The sequence below is a fragment of the Aquila chrysaetos genome, chromosome 1 (genome assembly GCF_900496995.4).
Source record: "Aquila chrysaetos chrysaetos chromosome 1, bAquChr1.4, whole genome shotgun sequence".
Classification (NCBI taxonomy): Eukaryota; Metazoa; Chordata; class Aves; order Accipitriformes; family Accipitridae; genus Aquila; species Aquila chrysaetos.
Genome location: NC_044004.1, coordinates 79,595,548 through 79,619,121, shown reverse-complemented (window position 1 = coordinate 79,619,121; position 23,574 = coordinate 79,595,548). Strand labels below are relative to the sequence as shown.

Genomic DNA, 23,574 nt, shown 5'->3' with positions numbered 1-23,574 from the left:
ACACACACATCGCATTTGAAGAGTGGAGGCAGAGGAGGAGTCTGGAAGTGCTTCATGGGTAGGATATGATGTTGCTTTCAGGGTATTACCCTTCCGTTGGATGGCTGGGCTGGGCATGCCTTCAAGCTCTAGTGCAGCCTGGCAATGCTGACCTTAGCACCTCCTGGAAGGTTTATTTCCCAGCCAACTGGAAGATGGATTAGTAGTCAGCCACCATGCTAATATCATCCTGCTGCCAGTCAAGTAATATACTGACATTGAAGGCACACCTGAATTCATTTCACCATTCATGCTACATTTGAGAAAACTGAATTTTAATTCTGGTGTCTGCTTTGGTTTCTGGTGTCTTACTAGGCATCTGCTTCCACTGTGCCTCAGGGTCCCTCGTTCTCAAAACAAAATTACTGGGACCATGTTGAAGTATACATGGGCATTCAGGAATTGCCTAAAGAAGCACTTAAATAATTTGAGTTATATTATTAGAACAGTACAATGTTCAAGAAACACAGTATTTCCTAAAATGACATCATGGTCATTATAATTTCCTTTTTTTTTCCTATGCCTCCTATTTCTAATTCTCCAAAGTTAATATTTTTTTACATATAGACCTGCAAATTCCCTATAGCTGTCAGAACCACTCAGGACAAAACTTCCTAATAAGATGGGTGGGTTATAAAAGGAAAAATAGTTCCAAACAATTTTTTATCTTAAATTACGTGTCTGTGAAATTACAGAAACCAGTAATGCTGCTATACTACTGGCAAACGATTCTATCATCATGCATAAAATTGCATTTAATTTTTATCCATGGTACAGATGAGCCCACTTTTATTACTTAAGCAGTGTTCCAATTTCCAGGATATGAGAAATGGTATACTGGCCTTTCTCTTGTCTGTGTGTGGAAAATATGTGAAGAAGGCGCTTGATCTATAGATAGCTCTTGGAAACCTAGCCCCTTAAAATCACTCAGAGATCATTAGGAAGTTCAGCCCAGTCTGTCCAATGTCAGCTTGGAGCTAAAGGTGCCTTCTCTCTTTTACAGTAAACAGTAGTGCATCCACAGGCTGTTGGAGTTGCATGCTTAGATCTAGGTTGCATGGTTTTAAATGCAACATCTGAGGCGAAACAATACTTTGGTCCCTGAGACCACAGGTAACACGTTTGGGATAGTCTTTTAGCAGACCCCTGAGTGGCTGCACCAATCTGGAAGTATCACAGTGTACATGGCTCCAGCCATGCTGCTGCCCCATCGTATGGGTGTTCAGCAAAGTACCCAAAATGGGCGTGCTTTGGCAGCACATTCGGTAACGACTTGGAGCCCCAGCTGTGTAAGCAAGCCATTGGGAAGAACAGGTAATGTGTTCTGTGGGGAGTGCTTACTGTAAGAACGCGCTGCAACTACAGCAGCGCAGCACAGCAAATCCTAACTTTTTTCACCAAACTTTGTGAAAGCGTTCTAATAAGGTGAAGTGTTGGGTAACTGAGATCGTCATTTGCACAGAGAAAACGTACCTGGCTTCCTGTGACCTCCCTCTTTCTTCCCTTGGAGAGGATCTTTGAGGTAAAATAACAGAAAGGACTGCCTTGTTTTCAAGCCTTTAATCAAAGGCTTTCTCAAGAGCTTAAGTTGCATTCTTAGTAATCACTATTGAGGTGATGAGCAGGGGAATAAGAAGCCACTGTCTATAAATTTTGATGATAGCAACTGAAGTGCTTTCATAGTTCCACAGAAACAACTGGGACATCAGTTGAAGTAGGCAGAATTTTTATTGGGTTTGACCATTTCCGCTTGAAATATTACTAAGAAAAATGCTTCATGATTTTCATGAAACATGAAAATGAAAAGATGTGCACCTGGTGCTAAGCAAAGGTAACACTTTCCATTTAAGTAAAAGTATATCTGACCCTTCTTTTTAGTTATTGGTGTGCAAAAGGAAAGGCTCAAAGTCCAAAGTTAAAACATTTGCAGCTGACTTAAGCAAATTCTAGCAAATATCCTCAAAACTGCAATGCTGTTCTTCTATGCTTTTATTCCAGCCCATACTGCAACCTTTTGTAAGGATTCCAATGTAATAATTGCCATTGAAAACTTAAAATACTAGACTAGCTCCCTTAATGTGCAAGTTGATGCTTTTATACTACAGTAACTTCATCAGCAGTGAATTCCTGATGTCAAATTACTGAAGAGGGGATATCACAAAAACTGAATAGGAGAATTATCAGTAACAGAGTATCTGTTTCTGCAAAAATGGGAGAAGACATTTTTAAAAGCTAGATAATAGCTTAATACTGAGAATTGCAGAAGTTAGACCAAGTAGATCAAATGTGATTTACAAGGGAGTGTAAGTTGCAAACCAGTTGCTAAACATATGGAAAGGAGCTGAATTTGGCATAGGTCTATTAGATGCCAGTGTCAGAGAATTATACCAGTATAACCACTTAGACAATTATTTCTTTATTAAAGGGGATGGGACCTTTGTTTAGGTGGCTGCAAAAGACAATTCTTTATGTACTGTAAGATAACAGAGTAAGGCAGTTGCTCCAGCCTATTTGTGAAGAATAAGCAAAACAGCTCAGTCTCACTAGCATCCAGTGTACAGATTTTCCTATTAGACTCAGCAGAATACATAATAGTCCTTTACCCTAAAATGGGTTTGGGGGGACTAGTGCAGCTAGTCACTGCAGTGTTAGTATAAAAATGCCTATCACTGCCAATATCTGTCATTACCAAAAATAATCCAAAATATTACAGTCCTTGTGCCTGATGTTTGCTCAGTTGTCTTCACTATAACCTCAAAGCCATAAGCTGCAGTTTTGTATTTTTTCATGGAAACGCTGAAGTTGTGAATATAAATCTTGTGAATGATGACATCCAGAATAATTTCAATGTATTAGGCTTTTTTGTTTGTTTTTATTTGGAGGGAAAGGAGGTTGGTTGGTAGCAGTTTTTTTTAAACCAAAGGCCAACTCTTTAGAACATTCTTCAGTGGGCTTGAACTGGAATGTTTTTCCTATTCCCAGAACAACAAAATAGTTTGAAAATATACTTCACTACTGAAGGGAGACCTACCTTTTAAAGCAATGTGCAGCAGTGAGGACCCAGCAGCTGCTGATGAGAGTAGCACCACACAAGAGTCTTCCATCACCATGGGAAGATTTCAGTCGGAGTGCAACCTGCCATGGCCAGCTGCCCCTACAGAGGACATGAGACATTGTGTTCAGGGTACAACAATGGAAAAGTAAGGTAGCTTGTCAGTTACCTTGAGTGTATATCCTGTTTAGTTTCTTTGACTGACATAGCTTGCAAACCATGTTATTTATTGAGTAACAGTTGAGAATACCTTTATATTCCTGCAGCATTCAGAATTCCATTTAACAATGGTCAGGATTACTTTACGGATTGTTTGGGCATCCAGCACTCTGAGCGCTTCCTCCCACTGTCAATTATTTTAATTTTCCTTTCTCACATTGCATTCATTGTGCCAAAAATACATTCTATGGGTTCCTCGCCAAATACCATCCAAGTCAACAAACCAGAAATTTCCTGTCAACTGGAGAGGGGAAAGAAGGGAATTTCTTGAAAAGCTTAACCCAGCATCCTTTCCTGTCTGCGTTAATATCTTTGTCAGTTCTGAGCTGTTTGAAAAGGGAAGCTGGCAAACCAAGAGGTCTAAAGCAACTGTAGAAACCACAAATAATAGACTAGCACCTTTTTTCAGCCTGCGATCATCTGTTTTGTATTCTACATCTGGGGTACATATTTGCAGGCCTATGAAGACAGGATGGATTGTTTTTCACCAGTTTAATAGATTAGCAAAACATGGAATCAGAAGGGAGAGGGAGAGAGATGCACCTGTAAGCAATAGCAACATCCAAGAATAAGCAACAGGTGGGTTTAGGTGTTTTCTGACTACTGTCAACTTGAATAGGTATGCTGGAGTACAAGAGCTGCCCAGTATCTAGTCCAGCATCCTATCGCAGAGTTGCCAGTGCCAAATGTTTTGAAGTAAGGTGGAGCAATTTACTTCCCATAAAGCATAAAACAATTTAGATGTTTTTTAGTTTTGGAAGATGGGATTTAATATGTCTTTCCAAAATGGGGTAATTCGGACAATTTTGGATTTCCTGGTATGTATGTGAGTATCCAGTTCCTTTTTGAATGTTGTCGAGTTCTTTGTCTTAATGACTTCTTGTGACAGTGAGTCCTTTTCTTGATTTTGAAGCATTTCTAAGTGCACTATTGGATCTCTGTCACCTTTTTGCTTCATCTAATGTTCCTGTGCTTATTTATTACGAGATCAGGTTTCTTGCTCTGACTTAATCGTGCAGTCCATTATTTGTCACCATTTCATTTCATCCAGTGTCCTTTGTACACATATTCTGCAACAATAATTCTCAATCTTCTTCTGTACAATGCATTATTTATTATTCTCATTTGTCTCTTTACTAAGGTAAGTAATCCTACTTCGCTCTGTCTGACTGCATTGGAATGTTTTTCTGGGCTCCTTCTTGTTACTGTTCTTTGAAGCTCCTCCACTTAGGCAGTGTTTGTTTTTATATGGATTGATTGATGCTGTGCATGTACTTTGAAATAGGTTGCACGATGACAAGTAATAATACTGTAAGTGTATTTTTCACAATCCCTTTTGTAAGATTCTGTGAATATATATTTTTTATGGTTACTCAAAACTGTTAAGAAAAAAAAGCCTATACTCCCTATCATAGTGTGTAGTAGTAGTAGTATTCAGTTAATCCATTGATATTAACTAAATGTAAACATGTCATTAAAAGCTAAGAACAAAGTGTTAAAAAAAAGCCTGGGTTTATAGCTGTGTCATCATTGAGACTTATTTTGTGAAGGAAACTCAGGTATTAGGCAGTGAATCATACCCAGGCCTTGGTGTAGGTAGCATTTAAAACCTTGTACAATATTGATAGCTCTCTTCATATAGCTCACATCCCGATACCAAGATATCCTTTGAAAAGAAGTAAAAAGGTTATTTTGAAAGTAAGAAATTGAACCCAATCAGGGACTAAACCCTTAAGTATCTACAGATTTTCAACTAATGGTGCAAGTATTTATCAATGAATATTTTTGAATTTCCTACCAGTTTGCTTTGAGTATATTTCTGCTTCTACCTCGTGACATGCCAAAAGAAAAATAAACAACAAACCTACAATAAAATCATACTTTAGGCAAACCATTTATGGCAAATACATGTCTTAGAAGCTTTTTATTCAAAATTACTTGTCTTTACCAAATATTTACCGTAAAGAATTTTTCCCACCAATTATTCGTTTTTGTCGGCGATGCAGTAACCTCAATCCACAAACAGAAGCAAGAGAATCTAAACCAGAAAGGGAGATGTAGACAGCATTAAACTCAAAATGAAAAGTAGCCAATCTTCAATGAGAGTTAACTAAAAAAAAACAACCACGAAGGCTGAAGTTATTCTGTGCTTCATGGTAGGTATTAAAAACCAAATTTTGCTTGGGGAAAATACCCTGAATTCTCTCAAGACTTAGAAATTCTTTTTAGCTGAGATCTTTTGACTGTGATCACAGAGCAATTTACACATTTGTGCTCTGCTTCTCAAGTGTAGGATTTTTTTATAGGGTTGTTCCTTACTTCATGTAAGTGGAAGCAGAGCTTGGCATACCACATAGGTCTCAGTCCTCAGCTGAAGATAACCTGTACCTTGAAAAGTTGAAAGTAGCTGTCTAGGTTTTTGCATTTTCATGTCCCTCATACAACTTAAGAAACAAGGCTACTGTAAACTATAGTAGACAAATACCCTGTACCATTTGAATAGTCTTTACGATTCCTTTGCGTGGCTGGCACAGCAATAAGATCACACAGTGCAAGCAGAGATGATTTCCACCGCTTTTGTTTCTATAATTCTTTTGATATAACTGTTTCCTCTGTGAGGTGGCATTGTTTACATCCGTCTCTTCCTACCATGACAGTTCCCCATCCGAACCTGTTGGTCTGCCACTCACAACAGGGCTTCACCTTTATTGCTGTTCCCGGGGGCCTTCTTGCTTAGGTGGTCGCAGATCACCCCTGCATCCTCGCTGTGACGGCAGTTGTGAGTCCCAATGTCCTGCTTAATGCAGTCTGCCAAGGATCTCTCATTGCCTGTACATTTCACGTTATCCACATGGATTGGGCCTTTGCCCTCCCCAAAATATGCCATTGTTCTTGCTCTAGCCGGACCTCTGGAAACAGAGCATATTTTTTTTATTAAACATTTTGAGGCATTTCTCTACATTTTACTAAACTGAAATATTTCAGAGTGAGTAGTGAAAGACATTGAGGTTTTATTCCAAGTCCTGTCACTGATTCACGTGATGACAACTTTTCTTCTCATTGCCTCTGTTACTCAGGTAAGTAGAAAAAAAGTGTAACAAAATTGCTACAGTTCTTTAATGTTTAAAAAGTGCTTTTATATCTAGTTAGAAGGCAGTATGCAACTTATTTTACATCGTAACGGCATTACAAATATCTATAAAGCAAAATACGTGAAAGCTGCTTTTTCATAATCTCTTTAATCCTCATATAAAATCAGCATCTGTGAATGCTAAAAATAATTTGTTCTGGTCTGATTCCCTCAGATAGATGGGCCAGTTAAATACAGTATACTTGCGGTGTAGTAGAAACTATGATTTACAGATCCATTAGTTGTTAATAGTTATTAACATATTTCCTTATCATGCCATTTTTGAAGCACACCCCACAGTTGAGTTCTAAAACTGTAATGTAATTGGAGAAAGACTGAACCCAGTTGAGTCTCAGTACCCACCTTTTCCTGGGAGGAACCCCGTACTTAGTGCTCGTGTAGCATTTTTGTACATAGGCCTCAAGGTGCTTTACAAAGAAGGTCAGTATGATAATCCTGTGCTTGTATAAGCATAAGTATCAAACCTAAGTATTTAAATGTCGGACTTAGGACATTTTACTGGGTTTGAAGTCCTGGTCCTTATAGCTTGTATGTAGCGCCATACAGCTTCAGCAATGACCACAGTGTTGGTTGTGTGAATGACCTCTTTTGAATGATGAACTTTATTCCCAAATGAGGGAGTAGATGAACAAATACAATAAAAACCCAACATGAATTGTGCATGTAAGCATCTCATTTGGTAATTTTTGTGATAGATTATTACTTTTAATTACTTAGGATAATGCTTCTTAATATATGAATAGATGTTTTGTTGTGTACGGTTTAAGAGTCAGAAAGAATTATGAGTGGGAGACCACCCAACCAGCTATACGGAGAAGTGGGGCAGGAAGCCGCAGCTGCGTCTAGGTGTGTCTGAACTAAAAGTTTACGTATCAGTTAAGAGCAATTTACTGATATTTTATTGTGATAAGAGTGTACAGAATTCTAGATAACTAAAATGTTGCTCTATATCATAGTTTTAAAGGCTGTGTTATAATTGCATATTATAAAGGATGCATATAAAGGACAGCACTTCTATGTATACAAAAGGGTAACTGCATGTACAGTGAAATGCTGGAGTAGAGAAAGAGAGTTTAACAATGAAAATGTATTAGGCAAGAAAGTATTTCTCTCCCTTTACACCTCTTTTTATACCTCATTTAATACCTGCAGTGTTGGGGAAGATAGGTGAGAATGGCATAAAGAGTTTATGTCCCTTTATCAGCTAGGGATTCTCTGTTGGGGAGGAGTTTTAATTTGTTGTACCATTTTCAAAGCTTCATCATGCTAGAAGTGTGGCTGGATCACACTGAAAGAATCCACTTGTCAGTTGCCCATATCCATATAACTGAAACATGAAAGTAATACATACAAGCTTCCTCCTTTTTCAAACTTGCCTGTTTGGATTTTTTTACCACGTATTGAAGGGTAGGCAGGCAGGTTTTCTAGGTAGGGAATGTTGGTTAGAACACATGAACTGTAAAAAGCCAGGAAAGAGAAGCATGTAAAATATCTGACAGAGATGACACCACAAGGTCAACTGTCCTTACACATTTTTAATTTCCATGGCTAGCATGTATTTACCAGATAATCCAAAGCCTTAACTGACTTTGGAACCAGTATAGGACAATCTTTGCCTAGTGAGTTTAGTATGATTTAACTTGTCAGTCACAGGCAATGTGTCTCTTCTTGATCCAAATATTTTTCTTTTGTGAATGATACTCTGATTACAGATAACGACAAAAAAATGTCCAACTCTCCAATACCTGTGGGCAGCTGATGTGTCCATATATGCTATTATAAAATAGTGAGACAGTACAGGCTCTCATTGCAAATTGTTACCTGGTTTTCGTATCTCTATGTCAAAAAGCAAAGTTTCTGCTTTAGGGCATTGCTCTAAAGTTCCTCAGGATATTGAAAACTACTTTGTTGTGAATCACCACAGTATTCTTAGCCTTTCCCAGAGAAGTATTTATTGCAGTTTAGTATAGAATTATCTTTGCAGACTCTTACTGGCTACTTAACAAGGGCACTGCCTCCATTGGCTTACCAGATAAACCTCAAAGAATACTCTGACATCTATGAGGTCACATATGTAAATATTTTAGGTGAAAGAGGTGTAGAGAGACAAAGATGAAGGTGGGAACTTAGTGCATATGGATTGCAATCATGCATCAACATGAACTAGGACTTGGACTGCAGAGACTCTTCATACCTTTATATGAAAGCTGTCTATCTCTTACTGTGCATCAGTAATCTCTCAGTTTGCTGATAATTGCTATGAAAGGTTTTTCCATTACCCGCTCTTTAACAAAAAAAAAAAAAAAACCAAACCCAACTGTTTAAATAGAACATCTACCAGGAAACAAATACAAAAATCATTATGTTCTAGAGCAAAAAGTGCAGCTTTATAGACAAAATTATTTCATATAATTGGGAGATCTCTAAATGTAGAAGTGTTAAGTCTTATGTGTTTGTTACCTGCTGGAATGTGCTCTTACAACTGGTTCACCCTTAACAAACGTGTGTGTCCCTTAATTGCTGCTTTCTAAGCCAGCTATTTATGCACAGATGACCATCAGAGAAACAACCTTTTTGCTTGCTCAAATCTGTCCCTAGAGAAAAGGGCGGCTTCAAGTCTTATCCCCTAGCTGTTCTCAGACACAAGGCCAGACACAATAACATGCTGAGTTCTTCAGATGCAGTATTACCATTATTCATAATACTGTTAATCAGGAGATCCAGTTGATTAGTATAGACGGCCAACTACCCTAGAACTTTTTTTTTTTCCTGTAGTAGATCATTTTTGGAGCGCTAATGGCAGGATATGTGTTCATTTGGTGGGGGGGAGGGTGCCGCCTGTGCATTCTTACAAGCCTGTTCTAAATGAACAGGGTCCACTTTTACTGGGCCACTTAATTCACTAAAGTACAAGAGCTTCTAAAACCATCTTTTGCTCTTTAGTCATTCTAACAAAATACTTTTGTATGTTAAACCCAATCGCATAGTAGGTAGTACTTCAGAAAAGATGTGTGTTCTCTTAGTGTTTATCTTGCCACAAGCATACTTTGATTAGGGTGCTATTAATTATTTTTATGTTTTTGTGACTGGTTTTAGCCAATTAGTAGGGCTGTTTTCTAACGTTCTTTATATTATGTTTTTCTAACGTTAATCATGGATTTGACAAACTGGCTTAATGAGACACCTTTAAAACTAGTATTGCTTTGAACCTAGTGATTTTGCCAACTCAGGGATTTTCTTATTTCAGTCTCAGAATGAACTCTAGTAAATGGCTGAGAATGTTCCAAAGCAGGATTTTGTAAAATAAATGTACTGGCGAGCATTGACAATATGAATAATATATGCAGGAAAAACTCAGTCCATTTTGTCAGTGTTTACCCTTTGCTTACACAAGTCTTCCTTTTTAAGGCAGTCTTTTCTCCCACTTGTAATAATAAATGTGTGATTTTTTTTTTTTCCTAGGGAATGTAATTCCGCAGGAGGAAAGACTTGAGAATCAAACATAGCATTGTAAAGGGAGTTGAATGATACTGTTTAGTTTTGTGATCAGTCTTAATGAAAACTGATGTCAACTTCAGTATTAGGTGCTTTTTTAATTCCTCCCAGGAAAAGGTCATGATGTGTTTATTTCTAAAGAAACAACATTCATCAACCCTTAAACGCAGGTGCATAAACCCAGAAGCCCCAGCCTTGCTTTGAAACAGTCAAGTCACCACTGAATATAATTTGAACTTCAGCAAAAAGATCTGTGCATGAACTCCTAGGCCCAGAAGCAATTCCAGCTCATCAGTGCATGTAATGGCATAGTCAGGTTTGTGGAATGCAACTGTCTAGACATAGGGTCACCAAGATCCAGCATTTCCGACAAGCTCTCCCAATTTCTGGAACCTAATCTTAGATTTCTAAAATGTGTCTATCCCTAGTCCTTGAGGAAACATGTGCTCTGTTGTATCCTATTATCTTAAACCCCTGTTCTGACATGACACAAATTGAGAATCCAGCCAACTGTCTGTCCTTGCAGAGATTTAAAAACAGAAGATGGGGATAAGTGGTTGAGTTTGATCATCTGAGGGAGAGATATAAAAGGCCAGAGAGGCTCAGGATGAAGCCGACTAAATGAATGAATGATTGAGTGGGAGATAATACAAGTCAAGTTTTGTAGTTTTGAAGCCGTAGCCTACTGCTACCTATAAATATGCTTTACTAAACGAATACCAGACAGTTTTTAAAAGGCATATATTATTTGTTCAGACATAATTTGATGATACTTGGTTGCACAAACTTTATGTTGTTAGATACAGCAAACAGATTAACATGATTTGTATTTCTTAAGCTGAGATTTCTTTACAGATACATTCAGAGAAGACATTTCGCTAGTTTCCTGTCGTATTTCACTAGTGTTCTGGATATCATATTAGTTCTGCTATTTATATGTCTGCCCTATAGTTGTTACATCTTTACTGCTCCTAGGTATCCAGAAAAAAATTGCTTAAGAGTCGTGTAAGCCTGCTTAAGTGACTTAGTTCAAAAGTGACACGTATACATTATGGTAGTTTTAATTAGAGGGTGTTTTTGTCCTGTCAGGTCTATTCCTATATTAAATGAAGCTTATTTAAATTACTGTCATGCAGGCCAAAGCCATAATCCTCTGTTATAACAGTTTTATCAAATCTCCAAGCTACATCAAGTCAAGCCAGATCAGTCAATGAAGGAGAAAAAACCATGAAACTGGGAATTCAATAGCTGGTGTGTCTACATCTGAATCTGCAGAAATCACGTCCACACCTTGTGACAGCGAACACTGACCTGTTGCTATATTTCATTAAAAATTTTAACGGTTATGTTAGAATCTATAACGATTTCAAAGTCATCATTAAGGTTCACAAAAGGTAAATATTAACAATACACAAAATTATACCTTTCAATGAAAACAGATCAAGAACTCTTTAAAACTATACAACCATTACCCCTGAAATTTTAGCTAAGTTCCAGACAATTTCAGTAAACTGTGGTAAACCAAGTCTAGGTTCTGAACATTTGTATTTTCTTTGCTAGTGTGATGAAAAAGGCATTTTAAATTCCCCAAAGTTTTTCTGTGTATACTGTTACATTAAATCACTAAAGCACTAGCATTTAGGTACCTTAAGTTTTTCTGCGTTGACTACAGATGACTCAATATAAAAATTGTTATATGAATGAAAATTGTCACTTAAGTATGGTGGAACACAGAGGTCTCACACAAAATCAGAAACAGAAAATCTACATAGTTCACAGAATATGTAATCATCTGTGGTATTCTACATGTTAATAGTAGTTTCCCTCATTTTTTCCAAACTAGAAATTTCACTCTGGCTTTTAAAAAAGTTTAGAAATCTGAAAACAGAAGATGAAAGAAGTAAATTAAGAACAGTTTGAGTGGCAAAGAGCACAGAGCAGATACTCTAAATCAAATTCTCTTCTCAGTTACACTAGTGCCACTAAGTGTAAATAAATAAGTAAATAAATGGTGTAATATGTTTATATCATATAGAGATGTAGCACCATAAGTGACAAATAAAATATAGTATTTAGTCAATAGCTTAGTAATTTGGAATATTTAACTTCTAAAAAAAATTTTAATAACTAGCATTAACTTGCATTTCAGTTGCCAGTCAGACTGTTATATACCTTTGAATATTAAAATTCCTTTTCCCAATTATGCTAGTTAATGAATACTCATTTTGAAGACGTAGCCTTACTACTTCTCAAATGAATAGTATAAATACACTTTTCTAAAAGAATGCCAAACAGACAAGTTTTAAAAGGCATGTATTATGTTATCGGTCATAAGTTGGTAATACTCAGTTGTAGAAAATTAACATTTTTAGATACAGCAAACAGATAACTTGAGAAACAGCTTAATGAGTTTTCTTACTTGTAGCCAAGCTGTCGACAGACTACAGCTGCATCCTTATCAGACCATCCATCATCACAAATTGTGCCCCACTGGCCATTGATAAAAATCTCTACACGTCCTTCCTTCTTATTTTCACCATCCATCAGCCTGATGGGAGGACCTGGGAATAAATTACTGCTGTCAACTCACAACAACAGAAGCAAGAACTAGTACTTCAAGTCATTTTCATCATGTTCAGTATATAGGGTCAACTGATGTTCATGTTTAACAAGCCTAATGTCAGTTGTTAAAGTAGTCATATTTATCCTGGCTGGCAAAAGGAAGTGGTTTGTTCAAATTACAAGACAAATATGAAATACTACTGTATTTTGAACTTCAGAGTTCATCTGGTTCCCTCATTTCATAAAAATATGTGATATAGCTCAGAATTTTACCACAGTGGGCACAGAATAATTCTCCCTATAAAGGCAGAAAACACCTGAGATATCTTTGATATGATACCCATACAAGCTGGACACATTTTCCTTGCAGAAACTTTATGGGTGAATTTAATTATATCTCAGTTCATTCTCAAACTGGTCGCTACCACTCCTCTTAACCACTATCTCAGCAAAAAAGTACAGCATTGTGTTGAACTTCAGTTACTCCTTATCATTATGCATGCTGTTCTGTAGCGTATTTTGTCTGATAGCATAATGTTCTACAGCATGTTATTCTAGACTAATGCGTGATTATTTTTCTAGCAATTTAAATTGATTGCTTATTCAGATATGTTCATAATAAAAAATCTCACTTATGTGGATTAGTCAGACTTAATTAATCATGGTTCGTTCAGTGCTTGGCCTGTAGTTAAAATTTGATTCTCGCTTATGTTAAAACTCCTTTATAGCATGCAAGTAGCCTTGAAACAGTTATGAATTCCTCTGAGGCCTCTTTATAATGTTTAAGTGAGAATCACCTTCTAAATCTTTTAGTATGTCATACTTTAGAATTCTTAATACACTAATGAGAGTTTCTGTTTAGAATAATTGGAAAGACTGTTCCTCATTCTTCTGACCTGTTCCTAATCTTTTCTAAATCTGTAGGGGTGAGAAATTACTTAATCATGCTCTTAAATAAAGCAGTATTTGGGGACATTTGCATTTGATACTTAATTCAGATTAATTTAGGGTATGAATAACTTTCATATACCAAACCTTACTCTGGATCAGAGCTAGTTAAATCTGGCCTAATTCATTAATTAAAAGAGGAAAGATTTGAAAACAAAATTAAAGTCTGTTTGCTTCAAATACCATTTAAAGCATATTATTTATACTGGTGTTCATACTGTCTGGACAGTTACATGAGTTAACTTCACCAACTTTCTGTTTAACTACATTGTCATGATCTTACATACTAAACGAATGTTGTAGTTGTTGTAGTGTATTCTATCTCATTTTTAGTGTTCCTTAATGTCTGTATTTCCGCAAGTCATATCGTCTACTAATTTCTCATATTTTTCCACTGAATTCATGCTTACAGGGAGAAAAAAGGCTTTTTCAAATGCTGGGAAGTAAGTGGTAACAATAGAGTCTTTGTCCATTTTCCAATCAGAAATCTTGTAGGAAATGTCAGATACGCTGTCTTCATTTTCTTGTTGAAATATGTGTTATTCTGGAAGAATATGATTTAGGTGAAAATTATATTACCCAGCTAGAGGCATGAGATATTAATGACACAGTATAGCTATTTTATTGTCATTTTCTTGTATTATAGAAAAAAATACATATTTATGAGCACAAAATTAATATAACTTTCTGGTAATGGGGGATGTGAGAATGTTACCATATGGATGCATTTAACTGAACCAGACCTCCTTCAGCTAAGATTATATTTTATAGGAATTTGAGCAAAGCAGCACAGATGGTTTGCATCTGTAAAGACAGCAGTCATGATTTGAATTCCTGTTATTTTTGGTCTGAGAAAATTCTTTCTACCAAATATGATTTGACATCATCTACACATAATTGCACTGTCCTGCAACATAAAACATTCGTTGGACTGTGAGAGGTCAAAAGGCTATAAAGAAAAAGACTATAAAGAGGGAGAGACTAGAAAAGTACATGTGGAAGTGCTGATTGTTGTTATAACAGGTAGCAATGTCGTGCAGCATTCAATGTCTTAGTTTGCAGGTTAGGCCTTCAGTCTATAATTTCCAGAGAACTTCAGGCACCCAGGCATACAAATCCATTACATTTCAGTAGAAGCTGTGAATCTAACTCCACTAGTTTTAATTCTAATTTCAAAATTGACTAAAATATACTTGGGTAAACTAAAGAACACTGGCAACAATTTTGTAAAAGGCTACCTACTGACAAGCTACAAACTTTGTAGGTAGCAAATTCTAAAAATGAAGCTGTTTTTCAGAATTGCTGAGCAACCCATTGTTCCCCTGTAACTTTTACTGTGCATATCTGAAAGCCAGAATTCTTGTTTAATTATCTACATGTGGATTTAGGACTCTTTAGCATTTGTTTGTATACATTTTGTTCTACAGTGCCATTGTGTAATTAGTATTTTTCTCTCACTTCTTTTCTTGTTTGTCTTTTCATTCCTTTTTGATACAAGTTTGTAAGCTTTTTGAAGTTGGAACTGGCTCTTTGATCTGTGTTTGTAGTATTATTCTGTCCTGGTCAGCAAGGGGGTCCCATTCACCCAGGCACAACGTAAATGATAGGCAATAGTAATAAAGAAATAATTTCATGCTTCTCACCCTTCCTTCTTGCTATCTCTGAACTTCCCCTCTTTCTCCATATCTTTTTTTGGATTATCTGAATGTAGGGTCATAGGAGGATATACTATTGATTTGTATTCCTCAGTGCTTGGGTACATCTCCAACATTTGATAGCATGAGACAGTTACTTAGAACATGGAGAGTGCCGAGTGAAATGCAGCATGCCGTCAGGAAGTGCTGAATAGGTCTAAAATCTGGTGAAGATTGAGAGAACAGGATCTCTGGAATCTGACTTTGTTACTTTACAGATTTGTGTTGATCTTTAATGTTCTGACTGTTTATGTTCCTTTAAACAAAGCTTGACTACTTCCTATGATTTTCAGGAGAAAAGTGAGCTTTTTTCCCTTCCTGTTACTTCTTTGCACGTGTCTTCCAAATACTAAGATTTTGAGCATCCTTAAGTATACTATACTTTGCTCAGATCTGCACCCACCACAATGCTCGTACTGTGACTTTACCAAAGAGATGACTTACCAAATGAGAGTTTATGGCTGTCATGGTCTGGATGGCAAAGGAGTCTGACATCCTCCTGATGGTTGCAGTCATGCTTTCCCCACTCTCTCCTTGAGCACTGCAGAAGGTTTGTCTCCTTCCCCGAGCAGCTGACATCATCCAACCAGATGGGCCCAGAGCTTCCTTCTGAGTAGCTCTCAGGTGCACTTTTTCCATACCTGCATAACACATATGTATACATAACGTTTTGGTTCACAGTGATCAGAGGGCATGTGATACTTAAGCACTAGAAAGGAAATAAATTATACCTGAAGAAATAAAGGTTTCTCAAGTAGTAACAGTGAACAGTGTTCACCATGACAGAGCAGGTTCAGTTAGCATTAAATTAAATGAGAGGACCCTATGCTGCTTCTTCGGTGATGTTTTTCTAAAGAATTACTGTTACATTAATACAAACTTGAGAATCTAATACCTTTGATTAAGGCCTCCCTTCAACCAAGCATGTGGCTGTCTCACTGACTTTCAGACTTAAAGCATGTTCTTAGTACATGAGGAAAAATGAGACAAAATTCTTTTTTGAATGTGAGCTGTTACAGTCTGAAGGCAAGACAACAGTCGCCTCGTGAGAGTGTATCTTTGTAGCCACAGTCAGTAGGAAAAGTAGTGAAGAGTGAATGCATGAAACTCTAATGGGATTTTTTCTAAAATATGCTTTTCCATACATGGCAGTGTTCCAGGGCCAGACTGTGGGTTTCTTCTGAGCTAGATCCAGAAGAACTTAAACCTTGAAAATGTCTGTGATTTTTAGTGACTGTTCGACAAGCAAAGATTTTGAAGAACCAAACTTTTATAGACAAAACAGAATACAACAAATCAGTTTTTCTCTCTAGCGTATGCATTGATCTCAGTTAGCCAAAACGATGATTGGAAGGAACTTGGTGAATAAAGGCTGCTGAATCACAACCTCAGCTGAAGCTTTTTCTTCTACCTAAACTGAGGCCATAAATTTCTCTTCGAGACTGAGGGAAGCAGGCTTTAATGGATTTTAACTCTGTAGTTTCTATGAAGCACTCAGCTGATACTAAAAAAATCAGACTCTTGAATAATGTAGGGTTCATGTAAATGTTTGTCATCATTGTCAAGTCAAAGAGTCAGGTATCTAATACCAAGTAATCTTACTTAAATCCCAGCTGCCGGCAAACCACCTGTGTATTCAGCTCTGTCCACCCATCATCGCAGATTGTGCCCCACTGCCCAGTATAATAGACCTCCAGGCGTCCCTCATGACTGCCTTTCCCACTTGTTAGTCTTAATGCACCATCTGTGTCATTAACAAGTAAGGAAAAACAAAAACAAGAATCAGTTTTTCTTAGGTCCAATTATTGTTCTAAAACAAAATTAAAAACATTGCATTTACTGCATCTGATCAGAATATTAGACTACTAAATCTAGTGCTGATCACTAGGTGTTAACTTAATGAGAAGATGAAAGAAATGCCATAGTGCACCCAGTCAGCAGTGAAGCATTGCATAATTCAGTTGCTTAAGTGCAAGAGAAATAGCACGAGATATTGATCCCCCAAGCCCTTATTACATGCCAAGTCCGCGGGAGTGGGCTCTGATTACGTGATTTCACTGTATATACACCGTATCTTATTCTTTGTCTGTTTGGTTATTTCCCATTGCTTTTATGCTGAAATGCTTACTGCCATTGCTAGATGTGATACACAGTTAAGGCATGCCCCACGTAGTAAGCTGGCAGTTAGCATGTTACTGAGGAACCAAGGCTTTGTGTTGAATAATGAGATTTTCTGTACCTGTAAAATTTCCATAGCCGGTTCATTTTGATACTGCCAGAACACTTTATTACTGTGGGGTTTTGTGCATCTGCAAACTTTAAAGATTCTCTCTCCAGAGCTGTGGACTCTGCATTTGTCACTTTTCTTGTGTGATTATTGGTAATTGAAGTACCTGTGAGAGGTGTGCAGGAAACGCCAGCATCTTCTTTGTGGCCGCAGTTGTGTTCTCGCCAGGAGCTTTTTGGACACTGTTCTATCGACAGTTCATTTCCCGTGCACCGCACTTCATCCAGCAGCACGGGGCCTGAGCCTTCTCCAAAGTAAGCCTGGCTCCACGCCTTGGCAACACCCCTGTTGAAACGTAACAAACACCCAGTCAAGAACAAGCAAGCCGAAGAGTCTGGGGCTCAGCGCGAAGAGCTAAAATGGTGCATAGCCAGCTTCTAGAATAGCCGATGGGACTGCCTAAGTAGCCGCTGCACTGGGAACTGACTGTGCAGTCTGCATTGTGTCATGTAATGTGATGTGGTTCCACAGCCACCTTCAGTCTCAGCTGAGGCTATGGAGCGATTTACACCTACCACTTCCACACTTCCATGGTTTGAACATACTTAGAACATCAATTTCTATTGTTTTGTATCTATGAGATTTTCCTTTTCTGTCCCTTTTGATTTTTAAGCATAACTTTCCTAGAAGAGATTATAGATGTACAGCTTGGGTATGAGGATTCTAATTTTAATTTCCATTTGATGTTTATATGTAGTAAAAATAATCCGATATCTATTTCTACAGTGACTTTCATGTGTTGTCCTCAAAGCACATTAATCAAATCTCAGATACCCAGATGGGGCAGATAAAAGTGATTGTTCCCCATTTAGTCATGTAAAAAACACAGCAAAGAGATCTTAAGTGACTGGACATTGTCATACTACCAATCAGTGGTAGAAATAAGAACAGAACACAGACCAATGACTAGCCTTGTGTGTGTTATACTCTTTCATGTCAGCATAGAGGATTTTGAGCACAAAAACCTACATAAATTGAAAACACTCCACTGTTTCAACATTACAGAAATTATGCAGTGTTTAACACTTGATGATCTATCAGGATTCTTCCAATTCTATTTAAGATACCACGTCTTTCATATGTAAATGTTTTTCATGGTTTGGTTTCTTTCCACTCAATAGTTTCTCTGTTCATATATCCAGTCTAGTTTTTATAGGAGTATTCTCAATAACTGTTGTCTTTTTCAACTTTTAAGACTGAAATATCTATCTAAATTTTTTACTATAGTAATTTACCTATCTAAAGGATTAGTTTAAATTAATTAACATAGAGTTTGGGTGCGGGGCTCTATACTAATTATTTATTTGCTTTAAAGAGAGTTTTCCACTACCAGCCATATATTGTCACGTAACACCTAACAGGAATGGTATGTTATGCTTATACTGAAAACATGACAGGTCTTGACTATTTTGTTTCTAGATGTAATCATTGACACTCTTAACTGGCTTTTGCGACTGTGTGTCAGAACAGTACATTGCTGTGATTTTTTTTTTTAAATGTAAATTGCAGTAGTTCATGTTTTTAAGGCACTGACTCATTAATCCACATATGGGTTTAGATAGGTGTGGATTTCGTTTCTAGTGCTTTGTATAAATCTGTAGCAATCTGTGTTCTCTCTTTTTTAAAAGGAAAACAATACTACATTTACAGTTAGCAATCATACAAATTCCTGACAAACAGTAAAGGAGTATGGGAAAAATAACAACAGTAAGAGGCTTAGAAAATTTAAATTAGGATCAGGAAAAAGTTATACAAAAAGGATGGATGTGGAGATTCATGGTAGACACTGTGTAGATGGTAGTGCTCAGTAAATAAAAGCACACACAAAAAAGGTAAATTAAATAATCTGTGGTTTGCATTTTCTTTTTGTTTAAAATCAATTTTTTTTTAATATTTTCAAGCTAATGTGCTTCATTAATCTTGAAAATGCACTGTTGATTTTCAGACTGTTTCTTTGATGCCCAGATGCCTTCTTCAAGTGGTGGAGAACATTGAAAATATCAAAAAGCAGTTGTTGTTTACTCAGTAGGGAGAAGAGTTATAATCTGCGATTGCTTCAAAGAAGCAGGTAAGCAAACCAAAAATATCTTCAAACACTCAGCAGGCAACATTTTAGCAAAACACATAGCTTCAGTCAGAAGTTAGTACTTTTTTTTGAGAGAGGGATTTTCAATTAGACATTACCTTTTCTTCCAAATGACCTTCCTAATTCCAAATAACATATTAACAGATATCATGCTCTAATTTTTTCCTTTAGCAATGCCAGAAGAATTTTAATAGATTGGAAATTATATTTTTCCCTGAGATTTGCAAACATTTCCTGATTGCCCTTACTATTCTTTGATTCAGTTTGTTAAGTAACCATGTGTTTTTATATGTAGCATAAATTTACTGAACACTTGTATTTTGCAATGCTGGTAATGGGAAAAAGAGCCAAGTCCTCCATCTCTTGTATTTCATAAAGAGCTGCTTTTCGAACTGGTTAAAATTGTGAATGACTATATAGTAAACTAAGAAAATATAATCCATAGGATACACTAAGGGTAATACTTATTTCAAATCCAGGTATCCCATTTATATTTAAGCATCTAAATAAATGAAAATGTCTTGGTTTTCCAGTGTCTCTTTCTGATGTACCGAGATAGGCTCTGTGAGTTCTCAGCACTTCAGGCTATTTTTGTAGAATTCAATTAATAGGGACTGAAGAGCCTGCGTTCAGGATACCTATTTTTATTAATATTACCCTAAATATATTACAGGCTTATTACACAAAGCCTAGTTTACTGGTAGTTTTTGAGATGATTGTACTTTGGAACATTTATATGTATAAGATAAATTCTCTTCATTTAAGTTTATTGAGTAGTATTTGCATAAATACGAACTTTACTCAGAAAGAAAATTCTCATACATAGCTTCCATTTCTTGTATTTTTTTAGTTCTGATGCTGGTACAAATGTGTAGAAAATGTTAGAAAAAAAATCCTTATTCATTAAGAAGCTGGCTGAAATCAAAGACACAATGCTTGACTACTCTGAATATTGAAAACAAATTATACCATAATCTAGTAAGATTCTCTGGAGATCTAATAAAGCAGAGTCAACACATTCCATTACTATAACAAGGGCAATTTGTATCAAGCAAAAAGTACCTATGAAACCAAATAATAAAATAAATTATAATTATTTTTCACCTAGTAATGGTAGATTAATACTCCAAAGTTTTATAGGAGTGCTACAGAAAAGTTGAAAGGGTGTGGGAAGCTAGTTACTGAGATGTTTTACTTTTACAATTTGTGGCACGTTTCCAGATGGATTAACAGTATGTAAATTTAGATTATTTTTATTACTTCATAACTGGTCTACTGCCACTGTTGGTAAAATGTCACTTCACAGTAATGAGCACATTTGTCAAGACATCTTGATTACTTGAGAAATTCTGTAAATCTCTAGACATATTTCAAAAAGACTCAGCACCATCTTAATACAATTTATTTACTCAGAAAAATGAATCAAATTAGAAGTATCTCAGAACTGCAGTTTCTGAACACTAAATATAAGTAATCAAATGTTTTAGTATAATCAGTAAGGAGGCAGGTGAAGAGCATGACATTTTTCATTAGCATACAGAAATGTAAAGCATAGCTTAGTAACTCCCCAGACTTACTAATAGTGGCCCAATTCAAAAGCAGAAAATAGCCTGTAAGAAGGTAGACTTCCTATTAGGTATTCCCAATTGAAAATGTACAGGAATATAGAAATATAGCATAAAATAAACTGGGGAAAAATGAGAATCTGATGTCAGAGGAGCATGTTGATTCCCACATGGCTCACCAGGAGATCTAGGAGCTTTTTAAGTACTGCACAGTTCTCATCCTTTTGAGCTAATTTGGATGGCACCAGCAGTCCAAGGTCTGTTTCACATTACAAAACAAGTACACTCTGGGGGCGACCCATTAATGCCACAAAGCTTGCTACCTTCAATGCCACTTCTTTTAATTCTTCATAATCCCAGCAGGGTTGAACAGGTGAGTTCTGTTCCAGTCTCCTCTGCACTGACCTGCTTAGTTCTCATCCGGTCTGTCTCAGATATAATCCCCTTCTCCTCCTTGGGTTTACATTTTAGTATCTTCTCTGCATCTTGCTCCTAGTTCTTCCCTTCTTCAACCCATCTGGCCTTTCATCCCAACTGTGCCCTCCTCCTTCCTCTCTGATCCAGCAGTACTCCTCTTTGCCTCCCACTTCTGTGGCATCTTTCCTCAAATACTGAATGCTTATCTTCTCTGTGGTATCAAAATCACCCCCGGCTGTCCAGAAGAGGAGCAAGAAAATCCTGTTCTGCTGCTGTGACTATATTATGGACCATGCTTAGTCCAGACAGAATCACTGAGAAGCTTAACTGTCAAAACTTCAAACAGATCTCTACTCAGTATATGCAAACTGACAATCTTCAGAGACTCATGACTTAAACAAATCTTGAGAGATTCTCACAGGCATGCCAAAAAACATATCCTTTCTGACAAAGCAGTCCTTTTACTCCAAAGCAAGGAGGCTGTTAAGACTCTTCAGTAAAATGGATGTAAGGATTTTAACAGTCAAAGCAACTTCCTTTTCTTCACCTATAGTTTTTGATTGAAGCTTTACTGAAATTGTAGTGAGTTTTCACTAAAAAGTCAGCATTTATTGAGACACATCCTTTGTGTGTCCTACAGACAAAATTGCCCTATCATATGACACTGAAAACTGGATCCCATTAATCAAAGTTCCAGGGAATGAAAGTAATGGCGCTGTACCTGAACCTTCTGTAAATAAGCTTAAGTTACTGCTTCAAAGTCTTAGTGCTATTTTAAAGAGGCATCTTTTGACAACTGCAAGCTATGTATCTGACTAACTCTCCTGCTTTGCTGCTGGAGTAGAAAATACGTAGAAAAACAAACCCAAGGCCAAGCTGCCGACAGACAACTTCAGCATCTGCATCATCCCACTGATCATCACAGACAGTCCCCCACTGGCCAGCATGGTAGACTTCTACTCTTCCTTCGTGAGCGTTGTTCCCACCAGCCAGCCGGATCGGAGTAAAGACAGGGACTGTGATCACACAGAGAATATAGGAAAAGGTCATTTCTTTCCCAAAATGTTATCCTGCTAGTAAAGAAAAAAGAAGATGGCTTAATGGTTTCTCTGACATCACTCAAGAACCACACTTTATTTTTTTTAGTTAGATGGAAAACCTGAAATTAAACTTCTTAGAAATGAGTTCCCCTAAGCTCCACTCTCAGTAGCTGAAGAATATTATACAGACAAGTAACCATACTGATCCTGAGTTACTTAAGTGTCAAAGCGTTCGCAGATACTTATGGCTGTAAGGCCAAATACTACAATCAGTCAGTAGAGCTGTGTTTCTACCAGGAAGACCAAAATTGGCTCTATATAGGCTTGGTTCCAGAGGGTAAAATCTGCAGTAAGAGGCAAAAATTCTTTCATTGCCATAGAAGTAGAAATTCATCCTCATCTCTTCTCATTCCTTTGGTGATTCCAGTCAGAGCAGTGAAATCTCATTGACTGTGGAGTCTCACTTTAATTGTGCAAGTATTGTTCCCTTCCAGTTTCTGAGATAAGGTTTGATTTTTGGTCCTTTCAAATCATTAGCCCTTTTCTGGTCCAGCAAGAAATTGTCTTGAAAGCATCACTTCTGCATAAAGCTATAATAATGGAAACAGCTTAAAACCATATAAAAAAAAATATCTCTAGTATTTAAAAGGTTATTTTAAAGTTTCACCATATCTAACATCCGAATGATTTAAAGTGTGATTAATTTTTGTGTAGGCCTTCAAACCAATTAATGCTACTATTTCATCGATTTCTTGGCTTAAAAAAAAAGAAAATTGAGGGCATTTCTCCAATTTCATCTTACTATTTCACTGGTATGAAATCTGGTTTTTTATAGTTATTTAAAAAGGCTCGTTGCAGTAGAACCGGCAAAACGTGAAAGCTTCATTTAGTCTGCCGAAACTCAGGATCAGTTTAATTCATTTCAGATATCCTGGACTCTAAATTACTGATAAACTTCCTTTCAGCATTATTGAAGCAGACACCGGTCCTTTAATAAATTTGTCTGATCAAAATAAAGT

General features: G+C 36.9%; 2 protein-coding genes across 3 annotated transcripts in view; one reads left to right on the top strand and one right to left on the bottom strand.

Moving 5' to 3' along the window:
- METTL14 (methyltransferase like 14) overlaps positions 1-23,574 on the top strand; it is a 97,154-nt gene that overhangs the window by 15,749 nt on the left and 57,831 nt on the right. For both annotated transcript variants that reach the window (XM_030025687.2, XM_041119532.1), the window contains exon 3: positions 19,393-19,515. The gene's annotated coding sequence lies outside the window, so the exon portion shown is untranslated. The remainder of the gene's footprint in view (positions 1-19,392; positions 19,516-23,574) is intronic.
- Positions 1-23,574, bottom strand: part of PRSS12 (serine protease 12) — a 46,617-nt gene that overhangs the window by 10,277 nt on the left and 12,766 nt on the right. The window contains 8 exon segments of the mRNA XM_030025642.1: positions 3,071-3,193; positions 5,270-5,348; positions 6,014-6,219; positions 12,376-12,517; positions 15,605-15,801; positions 16,763-16,904; positions 17,554-17,732; positions 22,381-22,531. Coding sequence (XP_029881502.1) covers positions 3,071-3,193; positions 5,270-5,348; positions 6,014-6,219; positions 12,376-12,517; positions 15,605-15,801; positions 16,763-16,904; positions 17,554-17,732; positions 22,381-22,531 — 1,219 coding nt within the window.